The sequence below is a fragment of the Acomys russatus genome, chromosome 7, assembly GCF_903995435.1.
Source record: "Acomys russatus chromosome 7, mAcoRus1.1, whole genome shotgun sequence".
Classification (NCBI taxonomy): domain Eukaryota; kingdom Metazoa; phylum Chordata; class Mammalia; order Rodentia; family Muridae; genus Acomys; species Acomys russatus.
Window position 1 is genome coordinate 34,605,666 of NC_067143.1, and position 24,835 is coordinate 34,630,500.

The 24,835-nt window shown below is 40.7% G+C and overlaps 1 protein-coding gene across 1 annotated transcript in view; it reads left to right on the forward strand.

Moving 5' to 3' along the window:
* Ticrr (TOPBP1 interacting checkpoint and replication regulator) overlaps positions 1-24,835 on the forward strand; it is a 42,490-nt gene that overhangs the window by 4,121 nt on the left and 13,534 nt on the right. Inside the window, 12 exon segments of the mRNA XM_051148762.1 lie at positions 1,124-1,403; positions 3,459-3,697; positions 5,665-5,899; positions 8,302-8,431; positions 12,856-12,995; positions 14,268-14,486; positions 17,136-17,287; positions 18,863-18,963; positions 19,712-19,805; positions 19,895-19,974; positions 20,071-20,298; positions 20,690-20,786. Coding sequence (XP_051004719.1) covers positions 1,124-1,403; positions 3,459-3,697; positions 5,665-5,899; positions 8,302-8,431; positions 12,856-12,995; positions 14,268-14,486; positions 17,136-17,287; positions 18,863-18,963; positions 19,712-19,805; positions 19,895-19,974; positions 20,071-20,298; positions 20,690-20,786 — 1,995 coding nt within the window.

The following is a 24,835-nucleotide window of genomic DNA, read 5'->3' on the forward strand; positions in this document are numbered from 1 at the left end:
AAGAGGCAATGTTTTGACAAAGCAGGAGTTGCAGTAGATAGAGAAGTAGAATAAGCATCCAGTTGGTAAAAGAGGCACAGGAGTTAAAATTGGAAAGAACATTTCCATGTTAAACATTTCCATAAAATAAAATAATGACATGTTTAAGACACAACATTCATTGTGCCTAATGCTGACGGAGAAGTTGCTGAGTTTGGTTTTAAAGGGCTCTATGGCAGTGCTAAAGAGTTCCTTTATCCCAGGAGCAGGAAGCAGCCTTGAAAGGCTTTAAAGACTAGCATGATGAGATATGTGATCTGGATGGACACACTTGAGTCATAGAGGAAAGATTAGAGGCAGGACACAGCCTTGGCAATCTGTGTAAGAGTCCATCAAGGTCAGGTATGGTGATAATCTCAGCACTTGGGAAGCAAGGGCAGGAGAACCGCAAGTTTAGGCTCTTTCAGACTACATGGAGAGACCCTGACTCAAATTAGCTGAAATTAATATTGATTTTTTAAAAAAAGAGTTTAGTTGGGCTTAGTGGTGGAGGTCTGTAGTCTAGGCTCTTTGAAAGTCTGAAGCAGATGAATAGAAAGTTCAGATCCTTCCTGATCGTATACATAAATAAAAATAAAGTCTTTTTAAAACATGAAAAGCAATAATAAGAGGGCTCATTTTTAAAAAGCCAAATCTTGTCTTTATGTGTATGTCCATATTCATTTGTGTATCATATGTGTAAGAGGACAACTTTGGGTGTTATCCCTCAACTGGAGCTCATCAAGCAGGTAGGCAGCGCACCTTAAGGACACAGCTGTCTGTTTCTCAGTGTTAGGATTATAAACATGAATCACAGTGATTGGCTTTTTCACAGGGTTCTAGGGTTCAAATTCAGGTCCTATGCTTCAAGGCAAGCACTTTATTTATATTAATAATCTCCCTAGGACTCTGTTTTCGTGAAGGTATATTATGCGGTAATTATGTTCTTGGGCTATGTAGATACTAGCTGTTATTTGTACTTGGTTGAGCAGCTATATTAGTTACATAATTTGACCCTTTAATATTGGTACTTACTTTTTCTCTGCCTTCTAGTTTATTCATAGATGCTTAACTTACCTAGGTTTCTTTGTCATGTTTATTTTAGTTATGGGCCTCCCCAGACCACATTGGATACTGGACAGTTTGTGAACTGCTCCACCATGGAGGAGGTACCATCCTGCCATCTGAAACTTGGAGCTTGGGTTTTACTAAAGCCGGGGAAACAGTGCTGCAGGGTGATGGTGAGCTGTCACATGAACCTCACCCTTCCCCATGGACCTCAGCACTGCCAACAGATGCCACTGTAAACTGCTTGCTGTATAATTCTCCTGAGTATGAAGCCTCATTTCCACGAATTGAAGGAACATTATTTCTCCCAGTTAAAGGTAAGCAAATAAGTTGGGTTTTTCCTAAATCTTAGTTACTTTTACCTTTTTTCTTTAAGGCACACTTCCAATTTCTTTAGCATTTTTTATAGCCTGATACTCAATGATGAAAATTGAAAGAATTAAAAAAATATGTAAGGAAACTTGAACACCATAGGAAGACTGAATTGTGGTACAACTGCAGTGCATGTGTCAAAAACAAGGGAATGATTACAAAGACTATTTCAGCCTTTCCAAAAGAAGGGTAATGTCCAGACACCCAAACACGTGGGTGTTAGTTCTTGGTTGGAGATCATATAGAAGGAGAATGATTACAGAAGAAGTGAATTACAACTCCCTAAAGGCAACATCTTCACAAATTTGTTTTTCCTGATTTGCTGCATGGTTGGAAATACTACATAGAGACGTATATTTTATACCATGTTATAATTATATACAGCTTAAGGATTCTGGGGTTGTTTTCTGTTTTGTTTTTTAGATAAGGTCACAAGCTGGCTTCAGATTGGCTAGTCTTGAACTTCTGCTCATATGGCCTCCACCTTCCAAGTGGTGGGATTACAGGTGCATGATCCAAGAGTTGCCAATTTAAAGAATTTTACAGAGTATTTTGGAGGCTGGTGAGATGGCTCAGCAATTAAGAGGTCTTAACTCTTCCAGAGGTTCTGAGTTCAATTCCCAGTAGCCACACAGTGGCTTATGACCATCTATCTATAAAGGGATCTGATGTTCTCTTCTGGCATACAGGTGTACATACAGAGAGAGTACTCACATTAAAAAAAAAAGTATTTGGAGCTGGGTGTGGTGGCGCATACCTTTAATCCTAGCACTCAGGAGGCAGAGGCAGGCGGATCACTGTGAGTTGGAGGCCAGCCTTGTTTACAAAGTGAGTCCAGGACAGTCAAGGCTACACAGAGAAACCCTGTCTCAGAAAATCCCCCCCCCCCAAAAAAAAAGTGGAAAAAAAGAAAGTATTTGGGTGATCTGGAGAGGTAGTTCAGTGTTAAGAACACTTGTTGCTCTTGCAGAGAACCTAGGTTTGGTTCGTAGTACCCACATGGTGGTTCACAGCTATCTGTAACTCCAGTTCTGGGAGATACAATGTCCTCTTCTAACCTTTGAGGGCACTAGGCATGTGACATACACATAACATATATAAGTACTCCTACACATAAAAGAAAAAATTTTAGCTAGGTGTGGTGATGCACTCCTGTAATCTCAGCACTGGGGGAGGCAGAGGCAGGCGAATCTCTGTGACTTTCAAGGCCAGTCTGGTCTACAAAGTGAATCCAGGACAGCAAAGACTACATAGAGAAACTATGTCTTTAAAAAAAAAAAAAAGAAGAAGAAGAAGAATATAACCTAATAATATATAATATACTGTCTTTTATGAGATTGTTTTTCTCTTCGGTACCTTGGTATTGAACCCAGAGCCTGCATGCTAGGCAGTTACTTACCAACAAACCGTAACCAGATGTTAATAAAGTAGGTATTTTTCAGTTTTGCTTTTGAGTCTTCTCTGAGACAGGACCTCAGTATGTAGCCCAGATTGGCCTGGGCCACTCTGTCTTCCCACTTAGGCACCTGAGTGCCGGGACGATGGACCACCACACCAGTCAGAGCCTTATTTTTTTGTAAGTAGTATCACTTGAGTACATATTTCCAAGTCATGATTGAGAAGTTCTGATACCATGCCCATTTTTTGTTTGTTGTTTGTGTTTTTTTTTTTTTTTTTTTTTTTTTTTTTTTTGAGACAGGGTTTTTCTGTGTAGCCTTAGCTGTTCTGGGCTTGCTTTGTAGACCAGGCTGGCCTCGAACTCAGAGATCCACCTTCCCCCGCCTCCCAAGTGTTGAGATTAAAGGTGTACACCGCCATGCCCAGCTGGTTTTGTCTTTATAGTGCTGAGTAAACCTGCTGATAGCTTCCAGACAGCAGGCTAAGGGTGGAAGTAGGAGTTGAGTGACAGTACCCAGTGTCTCAACTGGCAATCTTGTTTAGTTATTCTTCATTTAGAAACTTTTATATGTTGGAATTTTAATATTCTTTATTTCTAACAGGCAAAGAAATTCAAGAAACATGGGCAATCTCCCTAGAGCCCTTAGCTATGCATCAGAGACATTTTCAGAAGCCAATCAGAATTTTTCTAAGAGGCTCAGTGGCACAGTGGTCTCTCCCAATGAGTAGTGCTTTAGGCACTGACAACTGGATGCTACAAAGTCCAGAGGAACACAAGTCCACTCAAAGGCTGTTGTTTCAGGAGCTGGTAAGCAGGCTGGCTGCTGAAGAAGGCCATCTGGTAGGTATCCACATCAAGGGTTCTTCTCCAGCAGTACACTGGTAAGATGACATAAGCTGATTTGCAAAATGCCAGGGGTCACCTGCCTAATATAATCTCACTAAAGTTGGTGGTTTTTCAGATAATATTGTTTGTATTGATGCATAACTAAAATGGTGATTATTAGTGAAGAAATCATTTGTAAAATTGTATATACCATGAATCCAAATCTGAATTTGTATAAGAAAAAAGACAGTTAGCCAAATGGGATGGTTGTAGGTGAGTGAAATGATGGGTGGTTTCTCACAATTATATATTCTGTAATAGTCTTTGATTTTATTGTATTTAAGAAAAAGCTGCTATAATATAAAATAACATAATAGCATAAGGATAATTACTTAAACAGAACTGTCTTCTGAAAAGGAGTACAAGCGTACCCAGTTTTGACTTAAAAATGATGGCTTTTTTGTTTCTTTTGTTTTTTTGTTTGTTTCTTTGAGACAGGGTCTCACTGTGCGGCCCTGGCTGTCCTGGCACTCACTTTGTAGGCTAAGCTGGCCTTGAATTCACCAAGACTGGCCTGCTTCTGCCCCTTCAGTGCTGGGATAAATGATGTGCAGCACCACCCCTAGATATTATGACATTTTAAAATTCCTTACTTTTCTTTGCCTTCATAATCTCAGGAAATATCTTTATTCTGGATCCAGTGGTAAAAAATTCCAGAAGTGGTACACGCCTTTAATCCCAGCACTAGGGAGGCAGAGGCAGGAGGATGTCTGAATTCAAGGCCAGCCTGGTCTCCAAAGCAAGTCTAGGACAGCCAGAACTATTACACAGAGAAACCCTGTTGAAAAACAAAAGAAACAAAGATTCCAGCCAGGCATGGTGTCGCACACCTTTAATCCCAGCACTTGGGAGGCAGAGGCAGGTGGATCTCTGTGAGTTCAAGGCCAGCCTGGTCTACAAAGTGAGTCCAGGCCAAAGCTACACAGAGAAACCTTGTCTCGAAAAACAAAAAAAAAAAAAAAAAAAAAAAAGAGAGAGAGAAAAAAAAAAAAGAAAAAGAAAAAGAAAAAAAGAAAAAAGAAAAAGAAAGCAAGTAAAGAAAAGAAACAAAGATTCCAGAGGAAGATTCTTGGTGTTGTCTGGAAAGTATCCTGAGACTTACACCAGTGAAAACACTGAATTACACTATTACTAATGTGATACAATCCTTGCTTATACTAGGTAGACAAGGTTGGGGACTCAGGCCATCTGAATTAGGTCTTAGCTCTGCTGCCTGGACATGTGCTGGCTAGATCCTGTCAGTGATAGTATTGCCTCACAGTTAAGTACATTTGTTTTGAAGTCAAGTGGACCTAATAGCTTCTTTCTACACCACCAGGAGACCTTGAACAAGTAGCTTTTTCCTCAGCCTCAGTCCATCCTCTATAAAGAGATGGTCATTTTAAATTGAGTGGTTGTAAAATTCAATAAATGTGTAGTGAGTAATATGTCTTTGTTTGCTTTGGTTGCTGTGCACTAGAATTGGAAGGAGGCGACACGGATCGCTTCTTTCTTTCTTTCTTTTTTCCAAGACAGAGTTTCTGTGTCTATCCTTGGCTGACCTGGACTCACTCGTAGACCAGGCTGGCCTCTACCTCACAGAGATCTGCCTGACTCTACCTCCCTAGTGGTGGGATTACAGGCATGTGCCACCACTCTCAGCAAGATCTCCTAATTCTTTTTTCCACCTGAATAATTTTTGTTTTCCTGCTTTTCACTATTAAAATAAAGCAAATACAATTGGAAAGATGCAGAGGCGGTAAGCACATAGCAAATATCGCTGACACTGTAAACTTTTTCTGATAGATTGAAACTTAGGGACTATCTGGTTATCAAATTCTCTTCTGCCACTGATAGACAACTGTTTTTCTGTCTTTTAGTTGGTTGCATTCTTTTAGGCATATTGACAATAATGTTCTCAACCAATTATCATTTCTTTGTAGGTTGCCAGTGTGGATCTTGGTGAAGGCTGGCCTCCCATCACAGGAATTATTTCCCCACTCTCTGCCAGTGCCATGATTCTCACAGTGTTCCGTGCCGAAGAGGCTGAAGTTCAAAGACATTTTCTCCAGACCACCATGGCGGAAGGCTCCCAGGATATAGCTTCCTCCTTCTCAGATGTTGTGGATAGTGTACTGAACCAGCTTAATAATTTATTTGAAGATCCTGTTTCTTCTGGTAAGTTTTCCCACCAGTAATTAACACAGCATGGGGTGGTTTGCAGTCTTTTCCAGCCTTCTTTTTTCATCATGCATTTATTTAATGGAACCCTAGGATGTTGTAAGTCAGATAAAAGCAAGCTCTAGTACAAGCTGTAGGCAGTTAAGTCACTAGTTTTAGAAGTCCTAAAGGACTTTGGCTAAAGGAACTATGGAATGCTTTGAAATCAGTAGTAAGGTGACTTCTTGATACAGTTTATGACTATGAATGTAGATGGATAGGACATAAGAGTAGAGGGAGATTAATAAAACAGGAGAAGAGGTTTAAAGAGAGGGGACCTGAGTAATAACAGTAGGAAAAGAAGACACAATATTCCATATTTCTCTCATGTGGGATTTATCTTTATACATACATGCATATGCACATGTAACATGAAAGCAGAACTGTTTGAAGGTGGGAAGGGGAAGAGCAAAACTGGAACAGTTAAAAAAAAACTAGAACAGTTTAAAAGAGGAGTGATAAATATGAATAAGGCCAAAGATACATGTATAAATGTGTATAATGCAAAAAAATTAAAAACTCAATGAAAATGCAACGAAACCCCTATTTTTTTACACTGAAAAATTATTATTTTTGAGACAGAGCTTCTCTGTGTAACCCTGGCTGTCCTGGAACTCACTCTGTAGACCAACTGCCTGGAACTCACAGAGTTACACCTGCCCCTGCCTCCAAAGTGCTGGGATTAAAAGCGTGTACCTCCACTGCTAGGCTTGAAAAATTAATTCTAAAGCTTGATGTAGCTTGTGCTTGCTTCAGAGCACTGGCTGCTGTTCTAGAAGACCTGGGTTTAATTCCTAGCACTCATATGGTGGCTCCCGACTATAACTCCAGAGAATGCAACACCCTTCTCTGACCTTCACAGGTACTACATGCAAGTGGCACACAGACACATGCAGGCAAATACACCCATACACATAAAATTACACACACACACACACAAAGACTTCAGGGCCATGGAGCTGGCTCAGAGGAGCAGAGGGGTAAGGATGCTTTCTGCCAAGCCTGGGAATCTGAGTTTGGTCTCTGAACCATGTACAGCTAGAGAAAGAGAACCGACTCTACAGCATTGTCTTCTGATCTCCGTGTGCACATTGTCGCATGTACATGCATACACACAGTAATAATAGACACCTTTTTAGAAAGGTACATTAAGTTCATAAGTAAGCGTCCTAATATATGTATATCATTCTGAAAGAAGAGATGAAGAAGCTGCAATGGAAGGGAGTGAAAAGCAAAGGTTGAGATTGGTATTATAGAGATTTGGGCGAATGACAGGAAAAAAAAATGTGGCCAAACAGGCAGGAATATGGGTTGGAAGAGTGAAGGGTTCTCCTGTTGTATTTACACTAAGTCGCTTAAAATTCAACTGTTGCTTTTTAGGTAGGATGAAGTATTAGCATATTTAAAATAATCACATATTAGTTAAAGCAATATAATTGTTTTGTATCTGTTATTGTCTTCCTCGTTAGTTGTGTATAGGCTATTTGTACAGTTTTAGAAACAGCTCAGATAACTCTTTTAGAATACTGTAAAATAGCATTGAGTATTTTGCCAACGTTCTCTGCTTTAGCAGGGCTTGGTTTCTTGGGGTATGTAAACCAGTTGATGACTTACTGTCCAGGCTGCCTGCTGTCCTCTATCCAGACGAGGTCTTATTCATGAGGTTCAACTGAAGCTTATTCTTGTGTCCAAACACACTCTCTACCAGGCCTGTTCTAATGGAAGCCACTCCTGTATAACTCCTAGCTCTGTGTCACATCTTACTGGCTCAGATTTGCCAATTTGATGCAGTATGATGCTTCTGCTCTTCAGCTTAAGGCTACTTTTATGTTAACACAGTACTTACTTTTGTTGTAAAAATCTGAAATAGAAAAATACCATCATTTTAGCCAAGTGATGGTGGCAATGTCGTTAATCCTTGCACTTGAGACGGGCAGATTTCTGTGAGTTCAAGGCCAGCCTGGTCTACAGAGCAAGTTCCAGGCAGCCAAGGCTACACAGAGAAACCCTGTCTTGAAAAACAAAGAAAGAAAGAAAGAAAGAAAGAAAGAAAGAAAAGAAAGAAAGAAAGAAAGAAAGAAAGAAAGGAAGAAAGAAAGAGCATAGTTTTAAATGCATTTAGAGGAATATTTCAGAAATAAGATGAAGAATTGTGTTAGTAATAGGAGCAAGAAGCTTCAAATTGTGTTTGCATTGCCCCCTTCCACCCCTGCCCCAGACAAGATAGACCTGTAGGATTGGTGATGCAGAATGGCAGATGTTGTAACAGCGAGCATTTGGAGAGGGAGTCAGTCCAGGGAAAAAACATGAGCTTGGATTCTCTCCTTGCCTCTGATGTCCACTGTTTTCTGTCTTTTTAGCTCCTTGTGTTCCAGAGTGGGTCCAGCAGGAGCTTAGTCGTACCAGTCCGTGGTGTCCAGCTCTTGTGGAAAAGTGGTTTCCTTTCTCTAATATCAGTGGTGCCACTTCACACTTGATGGAATCATTTTGGTAAAGCTTTATACATCTCTTTGTATATTGATTTTTGAAGTCAACAGTCTGATGTAAAGGGCTTATTCCAAAGGAACAGATCCTTGTATAACTCAGTATCGGGTCTTAACTATTGCAAATTTACTAACATGATGCACTATGGTGGTTCTCTGCATTTTTAGACTGCTTTTACATTACTACATTAATTTCTTCTACTAAAAGACTTTTAAAATAAAGTAGATTTCTGAGAATAGACAAAGCATATTTTAAATGCATTTAGAGGAATATTTCATTCAGATGTAAATAAATAAATATACAAACATTCATCTATCTCTCTTAGTCACTGTCCTATTGCTGTGGGAGACACTATGACCAAAGCAACTCATATAATAAAGCATTTAATTGGGGGTTTGCTTTCCATTTCAAGGGTTACTCTGACCATCATAGTTGGGAGTATGGTGGCAAGCAGGCAGGCAGGCGTGATTCAGGAGCAGGAACTGAAAGCATACTTATGATCTAGAAGTTGAAGGCTGATCAAGAGAGATGAAGCCTCAAAGGCCACCCTTAGAGATATAATTTCAACAAGCCACCCCTCCTAATCCTTCCTTAATAGTCCAGCAATTGAGTACCAAGCATTCAAATATAAGAGTCTATGGGAGCCATTCTTATTCAAACCACTGCACTATTTGTCTTTCTATATAAAATATATGAGAATCAGGAAACATTTAGAACTAAGTATCAGTTAGAAATTAAGCAACTTGAGTTGACAAGATGGTTCGGTGAGTAAAGGCATTATCTTAAAGGCATTATCTGCAAAACCTGATAAATTCAATCCCTCGAACCTACATGGTGGAAGAAGTGGATAACTTCTGCAAGTTATCCTCTGGCTTTTATAAGTGCGCCATGGCACATATATGTATACACCCACAGACATAAATAAAATAAATGTAAAGAAACTGAAATTGTAATATAGGTGTGGTGGTTTGAATAAGAATGACCCCCATAGGCTTGTATGTGTGAATGCGTGGCCATTAAGGAGTGGCACTGCTTGAGAGGAATGAGGGGTGTGGCCTTGTCGGAGTAAGTATGCCACTGAAGGTGGGCTTTGGGGTTTCAAAAGCCTAAGCCAGTCCCAGCACCTCTCTTCCTGCAGCCTGTGGATCTGGATCTGGAACTCTCAGCTACCATGTCTGCCTGTGTACAGCCATGTTCCTTGCCATAATGAAAATGGGCTACACCTCCAAACTGAAATGCTTTTCTTTATAAGAGTTGCCATGATCGTGGTGTCTCTTTGCAGCAATAGGACGCTGACTAAGACAATAGATATTTATGTTGAAAGAAATATTTATAGACTTCTGGTTGTTTCTCTAAAGAGAAAATTAATAACCATTAAGGATCAAGTCCCAGAAGGGGAAAAGAACCAGGTATGGTAGTGCTTTCCTGTAATTTCAGCACTTGGTCAGATGGAGAGTTAGAGGCCAGTCTGGGCTGCCTAGAAGAACTTGTCCAGAAGAAAAGGAAAAATTAAAACTACTTTCCTCGCCAGGCATGGTTGGGCACACCTTTAATTCCAGCAGAGACAGGCGGATTTCTGAGTTTGAGGCCAGCCTGGTCTACAAAGAGAGTTCAGGAAAGCCAGGCATATTACACAGAAACCCTATCTTCAAAAACCAAAAAACCAAATCAAAACCAAAAAACTACCTGACTGACTCAGCAGGCAAAGGTGCTTCCCACACAGACCTTGTTTTTTTTTTTAATCTTTGGAACCTGTGAAAGGTGGAAAGATAGAGCTGACTCCACAAAAGTATGCTCTGACCTCCACACAAATCATAGACCTATGTCTGCATACACACACACACAGAATAAATAAAAAAGAAAGAAAAGTTCAAGACTAGGCAACTGAAAAAGATAAAGGACCTAAGTACACAGTATTAGAAATGTAGAAGAAAAACCAAAAGAAAAGAAATGTAAAAGATATAGTAGGAATTCAAATTATTATTAAAAGGTAAAATTGAGGTTTTTTTTTCTCTTTCAGATAGTTATTCTTTTGTTCCAATATCATTGCTAGAATTCTTTTCTAGTTGATCACCATTGTTTAGACACTTTTCTAAACTAAAGTGTCCAGAAACTATGTTTATACCACCTTGCCTAAAATAGTGTACTATGATACCACATACGTAGCTTTATAGTTTCAAGTCTTTAATTCAGATAGGGTAAGTATTCTCAACTTTGTTTTATTTTCTATTTTGATTCTACATTTCTTGATGTCTATGTGAAGTTTAGGATCTGCCTATTGGGGCTGGGGAAATGAGTAAGAGCACTTGCTGTAAAAGTGAGAAGACCCAAGTTCAAATCCCCCGGCACCACATAAAAGCTAGTTGTGGCCACACATGAGATGCTGTCTTAAAAAATAAGGTGGAAGCTGGGCATGGTGGTACACACCTTTAATCCCAGCACTTGAGTGGCAAAGGCAGGCGGATTGCTGTGAGTTCGAGGCTAGACTGCTCTACAAAGGGAGTCTGGAACAGTCAGGGCTGTCACACAGAGAAACCCTGTTTTGGGGGGGAAAAGATGGAGAACAATATATAAAGACACCCAGCATTCTCCTTTGGTCTTCGCATGCATGCACACAGGTGTACACACCCTCTCTCTCTCTCTCTCTCTCTCTCTCTCACACACACACACACACACACACACACACACACACACACACACGGGGGGGGGGGGTATATCTGCCTATTAATTTGCTTTTTAAAAAGCCTGCTGGAATTTTGACTGGGTATGTATAGACTCACAGCTAAATTTGGGGAAGAACTGACATGTTTAGTTTTCAGTGTACAAATTTACTTTGCATTATTTCTGAAAAGTATCTCTAAGTATTGAATGTATGGGTATTGTCATAGATAGTCCAATTGAATTTACAGGTAAATGATTAAACTAAGAGAATCCAGTCATGATGCTGCATACAAAAAACAATGTGTAAACTTAATAGTATGTCCACTACAAACAGAAACTATCATATATGAACTATAGACTTGATCCCTTGAAATTATGGTCTTAAGAACTACAGTTCCCAAGAAAAGAGACTTATGTTAACAAGTCACTAAGAGGACTTAGGGTATGGCTCAGGTAGAGTGCTTGCACAGCCGTGGGTTTGACATCTAGCCCTGGAAGAGAAACTAAGGTGCTTGGGAATAAGTATAAGAAAAGACGGAGAAAGGTGAAAGTCTAAGAGCAAAACTAAAGTTCCTCCTTTCATGACATGAAGATTTTCTGTAAAGCTACAGTACATAAGGCAGTGTGACATTAGTGTACAAATAAGCAGAAACCAGTGGAACAGTGTAAAGCGTCTAGACAGTGAGGCTTGAATTTGTGGCAATGTGGCATACAACAAACAAGGATGGCATTGTGAGCCAGCAGGAAAGATAGATTCAGTTTAATAAGTAATAATGTGATAGTTGGCTATCCAACAGATAACAAATAGGTTTTAATCTTTTAGGAAACACAATAATAAATGTCTAGTAAATTAAAAAAAAAAAAAAAAGAATCTGGGCAGTGGTGGCACATTGCCTTTAATCCCAGCACTTGGAAGGAAGAGGCAGGTGAAGCTGTAAGTTTGAGGCCAGCCTGGTCTACAGAGCTGGTCTACAGCTAAGGCAACACAGGAAAACCCTGTCTCAAAAAAGCATCCTCTCCAATCACCAAATATATATATGTATATATAACTTTAAATTTATTAGAAAGACATAACCAGGACAAATTGTATATAGGTGTGTATGCCTGCATGTGGATATGTCACAAGAGTGCAGATGCCCTAGGGGTCCAGAGTTGTCCCCTGAAACTGGAGGTAGAGATGGTTTGAGCCACCATGTAAAAACCAAACCTGAGTCCTCTGAAAGAATAGTAGGTGCTCTTAGCCACTGAGCCATCCCTCTAACTGTCATATACTTTTGATAAAACTAGAAAAGATGAATAAACTAGAGCTATTTATATACAAATGAAAAATATATTGAGTATGAACAATTACAGAAAGTAAAATTGTGATATTTGTATAAAATTTACAACATAGAAAATAGAAACCACTGTTTGTCTATACATAAAATGCAAGCAAGCCTAAAAATACCTGGGGGAGGGAGGGAAAAGATGGAACAGGGCTTTATGTATGTCTGCAGCTATAACTATTGACAAGAATTTAATCTTGAATCTGGGTACACTCTACCTATTTATATTGTATTCTCTGCCTTCTAGTTGAAAAGTTATTTTCAAATGAACAGCAACACTTTAGAAAGGAAAAAAGGGCAACAAACCTCTAGCATCCAACTGCTGTGCACAATGAGTCTGCTGAAGACTAGTGTGCGTGTGTGACAGTGATAGCCCTGCACGTATTCTGACTGATGGTTTGTGAAGTTGGAATTAGGCCTTATACTGTGCGCCTTGTCTTACAGGTTATTACAGGCTGCCTCACCTGATAATGAAGAAGCCTCCAAAACTGAAAGTGAGCTAACACGCTGCCTCTCTGAGCTCTACCAGAGAAACTCTCATGAAGACTCTACTGTGGTTAATCAAAATCGCAGCAGAAAGAAACGTATGCACATAGAACGTCTATTTCTTAAGGCAGTCTTCTTTTCCTTTTGAGACTGTACCATTTTGTTTGTTTTCTGAGACAGGGTTTCTCTGTGTAGCCCTGCTGTCCTGAAACTCATTATGTAGACCAGGCTGGTTTTTTGTTTTTTGTTTTTTTTTTTTTTTTTTTGCTTTTACTGTTTACAAATATTTGCCCAGCAGTTACTTTGTTGCCCCTGCTTTATACTGGGAACTGAGCCCAGTGTATCAGGCACGGTAGGCAATGTTTTACCCCTGAGCGACATCCCTAGACCGACTTTGCCTTTTTAGTCATTCTGCTTCACTCATGCTGTTGAAAGTGTAGATTGTTTTCAGTTTCTGTCGTAAATATTACTGTGGTAGGGGCTGGAGAGATGGCTCAGAAGTTAAGAGCACTGCTGGCTCTTCCAAAGGTCCTGAGTTCAATTCCCAGCAACTACATGGTGGCTCACAACCACCTATAATGAGATCTGGTGCCTTCTTCTGGTATGAAGATGTATATACAGGCAAAACACTGTATACTTAATAAATAAATAAATCTTTAAAAAATAATAATACTATGGTATATATCATTCATAAACTCTGAGAGATTTCCTTAGCAGCAGTTTCCAAGAAAGAGTTACTGTGTTAAAATGTACTGTATAAAAAAATGAAAATTGCTTTTGACACAGACTGCTAAATTGTTTCAGAAAAGGCACCAACTTGCCTAGCGGTGGAGCTATGTGCTCTATCCCTAGCACTGCACATAAGAAAAGTGTCATCAGCACTCTGACTATTAGGCAAAACCAAATTGAAATGTGTTTGGTATTTCCTTTGTGTCAAAATCATTGAGATGGGGCTAGAGAGATGGCCCAGCAGCAGTTAAGAGCACTTGTTGCTCTTGCAGAGGGCTCGGGATTAGTTCCCAGCACCCACATGGCAGCTCATAACCATCTGTAACTCCCTCTTCTGATCTCCCTGGGTACCAGACACGCACATGGAACACATGTATACATGCAGGCAAAAGAATCATGCCCCCAAAATAAAATAATCTTTAAAAAAAAAAAATGATTGTTGAGATATTTAGTTTCTAAAATTCAGTAAAAGGAGCTTGTTTACTCAGTATTATAGGTAGAAGCAGGTTAAAAACTCCCTGGTTCAGATAATTTCTGAAGGAGATTTCTTTCTAGTATTTTTTCATAATATTTGGAGAGTACAGTTTCTGATTCCATAGAAGTGATGCTTGACACTTCTTCCCATGCTGATGTGTCGGCAGGTGGTGTCCCTCGAACGCCGGTGAGACAGAAGATGAATACCATGTCCCGTTCCCTGAAGATGCTGAACGTGGCGAGGCTGAATGTCAAGGCTCAGAAGCTACATCCAGACGGTAGTCCAGATACGGCTGTGGAGAAAGGGCTTCCAAAGACAGTTGTTGGCAGAACAGCAGATAAACTGGAAGATAGAGGAAGAGTATTAAGAAGTTCAAAGCTTAAAGGTATTCACTCATTCTAGAGCATTCAGTGTCTGTGTTACAAAAGAGCTAGAGGCTGGTAGGGATCTAGCCCAGGTGATAGAGTGCTTGCCTCGTATTCATGACCTCCTGGGGTTTGATACCATAGAACCACATCAAACTAAGCATGCTGGTGTACCCACATAACATCACTGGGAGGTAGAGGCAGGAGGGTCAGAATAAGTTTGAGGACAGCTGGGCTAGATGAAACCTCATGTAAATATACAAATAAATAAAATGAAACAGAGGTGGAGGGAAAGGGGAGGAGAAATAGATTGAGATTGTTTAGGGAAGTGAAGACTAGACTAGGATTTGTCTCCATGTAGACAAGAGGACAGCTTCAGCTGTCATTCTTCAGGAGCCATCCACCTTTCTAAAATGTTTATTTAGTTATTATATTTTATTGAACTAGGGTTTCATGTAATCCAGGCTATCTTCAAACTCTTTGTAGTCGAGCCTGGCCTTGAACTTCTGATCCTCTTGCCTCCACCTCCCCAGTGCTAGGATTACAGGCGTGTGCCACCATGCCCAGTAGGCTCCGTCATTGGCCTGGAGCTTGCTGAGAGACTAGGCTGGCTAGCTAGTGAACCCCAAGAGCCCACTTGTCTCCATCCCCAGAACTGGATTATAAGCGTGGCTTATTAAAATGCTGATTCTGGGAGATCAGGTCCCCATAGCTTGCAACTGAGTTGTGACCCTCAGGTAGCCATACTGTTGAGTTTTAAATGATTGTTTTTATAACATTTTAATTTATATTCATATGTAAATGTATGTGTATGCATGTTATGGTGTACATGTAGAGGTCAGAGGATAGTTAGTGGGAGCTCGTCCTCTACCCACCATGTGGATCCTAGGGATCACACTCAGGTCATCAGGTTTGGCAGCAGGCACTCTAAGCCTGTTCCTGAGTTTAAGAGGTCTTTGTATATTTTGGATAATGGGTGGTTGTCAGATGCCATTTACAGATATCTTCTCCAAATTTATGGCTTATGTAGCCCAGACTAACCTCAAGCCTATTATGTGGCTGAGTCTTGCCTTAAACTCCTAGTCCTCCTTTCTCCTAGATCATCTAGATTTTCTTTGTTATTTTCTAGCAGTCTTAGACCTATTATTTTCATATTGTGACTGATTCATTTTGGTTAATCTTTGTGAAGGATAAAAGGTTGTATCTGAAACTTCTATTTCCCATTTGGGTGCTCAGTTCTAGCACCATTTATTGATTTTGTATTCACTGTATCACCTTTGTCTTTTGTCAAAGGGCAGTTGACTGTACTTAGGCGTCTGATACTGAACTCTATTCTGTCTATTGATTGGTTTGTGTTTTTCTGATACCACACATACAGTAAGTCTTACAGTTGGGTAGTTTTTAGTACTCTGATTTTATCTCTCAGCATTGAGTTGGCTTTTAGTTTAAACTTTGTTTGTTTGTCTTTCTCTGTGTAGCCCTGGCTGTCCTGAACCTCACTCTGTAGATCAATCTGGCCTCAAACTCAAAGATCAGCCTGTCTCTGCCTCCCAAGTACTGGGATTAAAAGTCATGTACCACCATCGCCCAGCTAGTAAAAACTTAATATCAGTTTGCCAATATCTGCAGATTAACTTGTTGAGGTTGTCAGTGGATTGCGTTGACTGTAGATCAAGAAAACATCGTGACAATGTAAAGCCTGCCTATAATGAGCATAGGGATTCTTCCATTTATTTTATATTTGAGTCCTTCCACAGTTTTGTAGTTTTCCTTATATGGATCTTATACATATTTTGCTAGATTTAATTCCTGACTTTTTTTTGCATGCTAAAATAATAATGTGTTTTTAAAGATTTATTTGTATTCTATATGTGTATGTGTTTGCCTGCATTTATGTATTTGCAACACATGTGTGCCTAGTACCTGCAGAGGACAAAGGAGGGCTTCAGATCGCCTAGAGCTGGAGCTACAGGTAGTTGTGAGGTGCCATGTGGGCATTAGGTGCAAAGCAGCGCTCATAACCACTGAGCCACATCTAGTTTTAGTTTCAAATTCCACTTGTAAAGTGCTAGTATTTAGGGAAGTGGCAGTCTTCTGTGGGTTAACTTTGTTTCGTACAACCTTGTTAGAATCCCTCATTAATTCCAGGAGCTTTCCTTTTTTTTTCCTCTCGAGGCAGTGTAGTCTTGGCTGTCCTGGAGTCACTTTTTGAACTCACAGCAATCCGCCTGCCTCTGCCTCCCAAGTGCTGGGATTAAAGGTGTGTGCCACCACCGCCCGGCTTTCTTGTTCTTTCAGATTTCCTACACGGAAGATCATGTTATCAACGAACAAAGACACTTAACATTTTTTTTCTTGACCTTAAATTTTTATTATGTACACTTGCAAAGCCCTTAGAGTAATCACTAATCTCTATTCTTTCTCAGCCTTGGCACCAGTGACATCTTGGACGTGATAGCCTTTCTTGTTAGCCTGTGCTAGGCACTGTGGGATATTTAACATTATCCATAGCATCTACACACTACATGCTAGTCAGTCATGGCAATGCAGATATAATTAGATTTGTCCTGGAAGACAAGTCTCTCTCTCCCCAATGGATAACCCCTTAAATGATACACAGAGTTGATCTGAATATGATAACAAAATGTTCTTTTTCCCACACACAGCAGATTTTAAAACTGAAGAGGAGCTTCTGTCTTACATACATGACAACTACCAAAAGACTGTGGCCACGGGAGAAATCACGTTGTATTCATGTGCTCAGAATATGGTCTCAACCATTAAAGCATTCCTAAAGTCAAAGGATGTCAAGGAATTAGAAGTAAGGAAGTCTAGATAACGTTGTCATAGATGTTGTGCTTGGTGGTGGTTGGTGGTTTAGTGCACATACCTTGGAGAGTTTCCATTATGCTGTACATGATTGAACGTGAGTAGGCTGGAGAGATGGCTCAGTGGTTAAAAGCACTGACTGAGCTTGGGAGGACCCAGGTTTAACTTCAGCTCTTTCCTGAGGGATCTCATGCCCTCCCCTGGCCTTTTTGGGTACTACATGCATATGGTGCACAGATGTACATACAGTCAAAGCATATAAAATAAAATAAAGACAAATGAATATTTTAAAAAAGAAAAATGAGTAAAGAATTGGGTACAATTTTAGGTACAGAATGTGAGCCTGATAAACTGGAGGCAGAAATCCAAGTGGACTGCTGTCCTAATAAGAGTGCTATAATCTGTGTTACATGTTAGCTACCTGAATTAAACCAATGGTTTTAACCCTAGCTCCTCTTCGAAATCACTTGTTGTTTTGGTTTATTATTATTATCATCATCATCATCATCATCCATTTAGGTGTGTGTGTTTGTGATTTTATGTTTATGTTTAAGTGTTCTGTCTGCATACTGTGTGCACTGGTCCCCTGGAACTGGAGTTACAGACATTTGTTAGCTGCCGAGTGGGTGCTGGAAATCAAACCTGGATTTTCTGGAAGCACAGAGAGTGGTAGTGCTCTTAATCGCCAAGCCATCTCTCCAGCCCTGTTGTTTTGTTTGTAATGTTAGTGTCTGGTCTTTCTAGACTGCAGATGAGCCCCAGGTCTTTTTGTGTTGGGACTTGAGCATTGATTTGTTTTAAAACTCCTCATATAACTCTAGCAGGGCTGCAAACTACTGTTTTAGAATACATTGTTGCCTTTATTCGTGTTTGATGGCAAAAAGCAGGGCACTTTTTCTATACAGTTATCACTGCTTTATGGAACCTTTTTTTTTTTTTTTTTTTTAATTAAGTGTATACAGCTGAGTGTGGTGGCACATTCCTTTAATTCCTGCATTTAGGAGAGGTAGGAGGCTCTCACTGAGTTCAAGTCTAGCCTGGTCTACATAATAAGTTATAGGACAGCCAGGACTACACAGAGAGAGAGAGAGATCTTTTCCTTTTTTTTTTTTTCTTTGTGTGCAGATGCATGTGTATGGCAAGGGTGTGTTGAATATGCATGTGTGTGTGCTGGTGCTTGTAGAGTCCTGAAGAAGACTGTCTGATCTTCAAGAGCTTAACAGTGGTTGTGAGTGTCCAACGTAGGTGCTAGGAATCCTCTGCAAGAGCGAGATGTGCTCTTAACACTAACTGTTGAGCCATCTCTACAACCCCAAGAAAGTTAATAGCTCAACTCTACAGGCTTGCCCTGTCTACTTGGTTGTGCATAGTTTTTTGGTTTTGGTTTTTGTTTTTCTTTCTTTTTTTTTTTAACCTGCATTTTCTTTAAGATATCAAAGGAAAACATTCATTTCAGTGGTTTTCAGTCAAATGAAAGAAGAGGGAAGTGTATAAGGCAATAGTTAACTGTGAAACAAACTAGACATAAGTAACCATTTTCTCCTGCGTAATTACGTTGTATTTGCAGGTGACCTGCCTGAATCATGTGAACAGTAACCTCTTAAAAACCAGCAAAGCTCTCCGGCAGAATCTAGGAGGAAAGGTGGATAAAGAAGACAAAGTCAGAGAGTAAGAAACCACTATATTTTGACTATCCCTCCGAAGCAGAGTTCTGAGGTTAGCTTTTGTCAGTGATCCTTATGATGTTCTGATGGGCAGTTTGAGTCACCTAGCAAGCATACCAATAGTTAGAGAAAGCACTGGATTCTTTCTGGACTCATTCTCCTCCATCTGTCCCTTCCTCGCCGCCCCCAACCCCCTTTTTTTAAAATAGAGCCCAGACTGGCCTCAGAGTTGCTATGTGACTGAGGCTGTCCTTGAATTCCATATCCTCCTGCTTCCACCTCACAAGCACCATGCCCAGTTTATGTAGTTCTGGGAATCATATACACTGCCTCAGGCATGCTAGGAAGCAGTTTACCAACTGAGCTATATCCCCCAGGTTTCCCTTATCTATACACGGCTTTCCCTTCCACCCCAGCCCCCACCCCCTTCTCTTTTTCAGTAGTGGAGATGGAATCCAGGGCTTTATATATACTAGGCATGTGCTTTAGCACAGAGTTCCGTTCCTAATTTTTGGTCTTTCTTTGGCTTTTCAAGACAGAGTTTCTCTGTGGAAAAGCCTTGGCTGTGCTAGACCAGGCTGGCCTTGAATTCACAGAGATCCACCTGCTTCTGCTTTGTGAATGCTGAGATTAAAGGCGTGGGCCACTATGCCTGGTCATTGTTCTTTATGTACATAGATCTTTATTCTAACAAAGAGTTTTCAGTAAGTGGTAGTCAAAGGAGATGTGACCGAGCATGTTGTTTCCTCAAGGTGCCAGCTCCAGGTGTTTCTTCGTCTGGAGATGTGTCAGCAGTGCCCCTCGATAATGGAAAGCACAGATGAGGTGGAGCAAGTAGTGGAGGAGGTAAGTCCATGGCTGCTGCCCTGAGAACATGCACTCCTGCTTTTGGCTTTCCGGCAGAGGCTGTACTGACTCTCTTCAATCTCTCCCAGGTGACAGATCTGCTGCGCATGGTGTGCCTCACCAAGGACTCAGCATACCTGTCAGAGTTTCTGGAGGAGATTTTGAGATTGTGAGTTTAACGACTACAAGTCATGTTTATGCTGGGTGCAGGGATGGAGGGATGAGGTGGTGACTCAGTTCTGTATTTAACCACTATATTCCACAGGTATATTGACTCCATCCCAGGGACAGTTGGACAACTGTACCACAGCCTGGGACTAAAGGTTCCTCAGAGGCTGGCTGCAGTTCTTCCTACAGAATTTTTTAGCGATGATTCTATGACTCAAGAGAGCAAGTCACCACCTCTCTCATCCAGCACTCACAGATCAGTGCCAGCCATTACTGAATCTGAGCAACTGGAGGAGCTGCGGACCAGATCAGCAAAGAAGAGAAGGTGAGCGTGAAGGCATTGGAGCAATTATTTGCACTATTGTTAAGTTCAGAGTAGGGGCAAGTTTGCAGACAGTCTTGCTTTTGTCCATCTAATGCACTGAGTTGACATTTGCCCTTGTAGCAGAATCACAGACAAAACTCTCGGGTGTTCCCTCCGAGTGGCATCTAACACTTTATCTTTATTACTCAGGGAATATGTGGTGTTTGTTTAGGTTTACAAAGCCCTTTACTGTCTACAAGGGGTATTTAGGAACCAGGAACCTGTTGTGAAATTAGATTAGGGTTTCAGTTTGCTTATAACATTTACCTTGCTGTCTTTATTTTAGATACTGGTTTCGTGCAAACCTAACTACTTATTTACTCTATTTGGTGTGTTTTTCTATTTTTAAAAGGAAAAATGCACTAATAAGACATAAAAGCATTGCAGAGATTTCACAGACTCTTCGACAGATTGAAGTTCCTAAAGTGTCCAAGAGAGCTACAAGAAATGTGAGTAATATCACCAATAGACAAGAGCTAACTGTTACTCTGCCAGCCAAAGTTGACAGTGAAGAGCAAAGGTGATATTTCTCCTGCTAGGAAGTCAGCCTTGGAGGTACCTTATCTGAAATGACATTAGAGTTTTTGGATTTTGGAGTATTGACAATCAAAAATAATAATAATAATAATAATTGAGGGGGTGGCTCAGTGGTTAAGAGCACTGGTTGCTCTTCCAGAGGACCTGAACTCACAGCCATCTGTAACTGTACTACTATGAGGTCTGTTTTCCTCTTCTGATTGTACATGCAGGCAAAACCCACATATATAAACAAATAATCCTTTTCAGGAAGAAAAATCTTTGGATTTTAGCTCAGTTCAGATTTTGGACTTTTGAGCCAGGCTAGGTGGCACATACCTGTAATGCCAGTGCTCAGGGAGGCAGAGGCAGGCGGATGTCTGTGTTCAAGGCCAGCCTGGTCTACAAAACGGGTCCAGGACAGCCAAGGCTACACAGACAAATCCTGTCTCCAAAAAAAAAAAAGCAACAGGTTTTGGACTTTTGGATTTAGGGATATTCAACTAGTGTCAAATATTTTTGTGAACATGTAGTAAATAAAATTAAAACAACAACAAAACCACAGGGGCTAGGGAGACTGTTCAGTCAGTAAAGTACTTACAACTTGAGTTCAATCCCCAGAACTGCAATGCCAGAGCACGTGCACCCGGGGACACACACACACACACACACACACACACACACAACTGAGGGGTGGGTAGGGAAGATAAACTTTTTGTGTTAACAACATGAAGACCTGAATTTGATTTCTAGGACCCATGTTTAAAAAAAAAAATGTCCAATGGGACTGGAGAAATGGTTCAAGAGTTAAGAACATTGGCTGCTCTTCCAAAGGACTCAGGTTCAATTCCCAGCACGCACATGGCAGCTCACAACTGTCTGTGACTCTCGCTTCAGGGGATTCAACACCCTCCTACAGGCATACATGCAAATAAAGCACCGATATATATAAGATAAATCATTTAAAAAACAAAAACAAAAAAATGGCACCAGGCAGTGGTGGTGCCCACCTTTAATCCCAGCACTTGGGAGGCAGAGGCAGGCAGATTTCTGCGATTTAGAGGCCAGCCTGCTCTACAGAGTGAGTTTTAGGACAGCCAAAGCTACACAGAGAAACCCTGTCTTGAAACAAAACAAAAATGGCTGGTCTTGGTGGCATACTGCTTTATTCCCAGCACTGGAGGGCTAAGGGCAGAAATAGCATTGAGGTTGAGGCTAGCTTGATCTACAGAGTGAGTGGATAGCCAGGGCTACGCAGGCTAACCCTGTCTTGAAAAAACAAAACAAACAGGCAAGAATTGGGAACATGTTCAGTCGATAAAGTGCTTGCCATGCGAACATGAGGACCTGAGTTAGTTTAGAACCCAGGCATGAGACACCTGGCATGGCGGCGTATACCTGTAATCCACCATTCAGGAGACAGAACCCTCCTCCCTGGGTTTGCTGGGCAGCTGTTTCGGGCCAGTAGAGACCCTATCTCAACAACAATGTGGGTAATACCTAAAAGAATGATACCCTAAGTTATTCTCTGGCTTCCACACATGGATCTGCCACACAGAAATACAAACATCTATGGACAAACACACACACAAAGATTATGATAGTTACAGTAGTATGAAGGAAACAAGGGAAAGCTAGTTAAGAGCACTGGCTTCCCTTCCAGAGGACTCAGGGTCTTCACAGCCCACACTGGGGACGCTCAGAGCCACCTGTAACTCTAGCACCAGGGGATCATATATATATATATATATATATATATATGCCTTTAACTTCAAGGAAACCTGCATTCTCGTGTGCATAGGCACACACAGACACACATACACATAACTGAACATAATAAAAATAAATCTTAAAAAAAGGTGTGAATAAATTAAAAGTCTTTAATGTATATAACAAAACTTGTAAAATAACAATGAAAATGTCATTGAAAAAATGATATATGGCCTGGCATGGTGGTACCCACCTTGAATCCCAGCACTTGGGAGGCAGAGGCAGGTGGAACTCTGTGAGTTCAAGCCCAGCCTGGTCTACAGAGCATGTCTAGGACAGCAAGGGCTATTACACAGAAAAACCTTGTTTTTCAAGAAACCTTGAAAAAGAAAAACTGATAGATGATTGTATGATTATAATAGGTTTTTATCTCCCCCAAAAGTACTTTTCAATATGTTACATTTCATTTCAATAGTAAGTTGTGGGTGGAGGGGTAAGGGGAGATGGTCACTGTCATGAAACCTGGTGGTAATTGGTTTTTCTGTGGCAGCACATAGTTTTCCTGTGCAGGGAAACAGAACAGCGTACCTAGGGGGAGCCAGCATCCTGCTGAGGAAAGAAAGAAGGGATACTAAAGCTGCAGCAACACTTTGGAACATGAGCTGTGTGAGGCTGAGTCTGTGAGAACTTGCTTCAGAAGCATCTTCATAATGTAGTGGTTGTTCCTGTCTAAACTGCTCTTAGCATGGGAGGCAGGCATCCACCTTACGTGTGGATAAGATACCTCCTGTCTTATAGATCTTACAGTCATGACTGAAGGGCAGGAAATCCAAAACTGGGTAAACAGAAGCCGGAAGAACTCTGTTATCACTAGGGATTATAGCGATTTAAACTTTCTAGCATTCTTTGACATTTTTATTTTAGATTGTCCAAGGCAGCCATGGCTGGGCATGGCGACACGTGCCTTTAGACTAGCACTTGGGAGGCAGATTCAGATGGATTTCTAAGGTAGAGACTGGCCTGGTCTACATAATGAGTTCCAGACCAGCTTAGTTTGACCCTGTTTCAGAAAATGAACAACACAACCAAACCAGACTTGTGGAGATCAGGATTTGATACTGATTAAAGAATATATTTCATGCCAATTGGTACCATAGATAATGACAGTTGTTGAACTGAAGGATCAGACATGAAGTTTCTATATAAGAAATTAGAGAGTTTGTTGAGACAGGGTTTCTCTGTACTTCTGGCTGTTCTAGGACTCGCTTTGTGGACCAGGCTGGCCTCGAACTTAGAGATCCACCTGCCTCTGCCTCCCCAGCGCTGGGATTAAAGGTGTGCGCCACCATGCCTGGCTTCCCTGGTTTCTTTTTTTAAGGATTTTTTTTCCATTTAGTTTTATGTGTATGAGTATTTTGCCTGTGTGTATGTAAGTGTACCTTGTGAATGCCCAGTACCCATAAATGCTAGAAGAGGGTATTATATACCCTAGAACTAGAGTTACAGACAGTTGTGAGTAGCATTGTGAGTAATGGCAACTGAACCTGAGTCTTCTGCATGAACAGCTTGTACTCTTAAACACTGAGCCAAACTCTCCAGCCTTAGTTTACTTTGTTCTGTGGAAGAACAGGGCCGATAAACAACATTAACTACCAAAGGGCTGATTAAATGTTAATAACATGTGTCAATACAGAAAAAGCAAAAATGATAGTAAATATGTAAGCTTTGGTAGGCTGTTCAGTGTCTGTCATATTAGCACATTTCTGCCAGGAAATAGTTGCAATTTAGATCAATTTAGGAGATGTTACTAACAATGTAACTAATGACTACCATATTTAGTCTTTCCAGAAAGACTGGCTATATTACTGAAATCATTTGTTAAGTTTTTCTCTGATTCAGGCCTGTAGTCCCAGCACTTGGAGGGCTGAGGCATGTGGAATACAAATTTAGAGCCTTGAGAATGAGTTCACAAGACTAACCTAGGCAACCTAGCGAGTGAGATGTTCTCAAAATAAAACATAAGAGCAGAGCTGGGGTGGAACTCAGTAGAAGAGTTCTTGCCTACCATATTTCAGGGCCCTGGGTTTAATCCCCAGTACCATTAAAGAAAGAGGCACACATGTCATGTGTGGTATTTTATTCTTCAGTTATTATGAGAAATGGCATGATTGAAATAGCAAAAGATGGGGCTGGAGAAATGGTTCAGTGGTTAAGAGCACTGGCTGCTCTTGTGCAAGACCTGGTTTCAGTTCCCAGAAACACATGGTGGCTT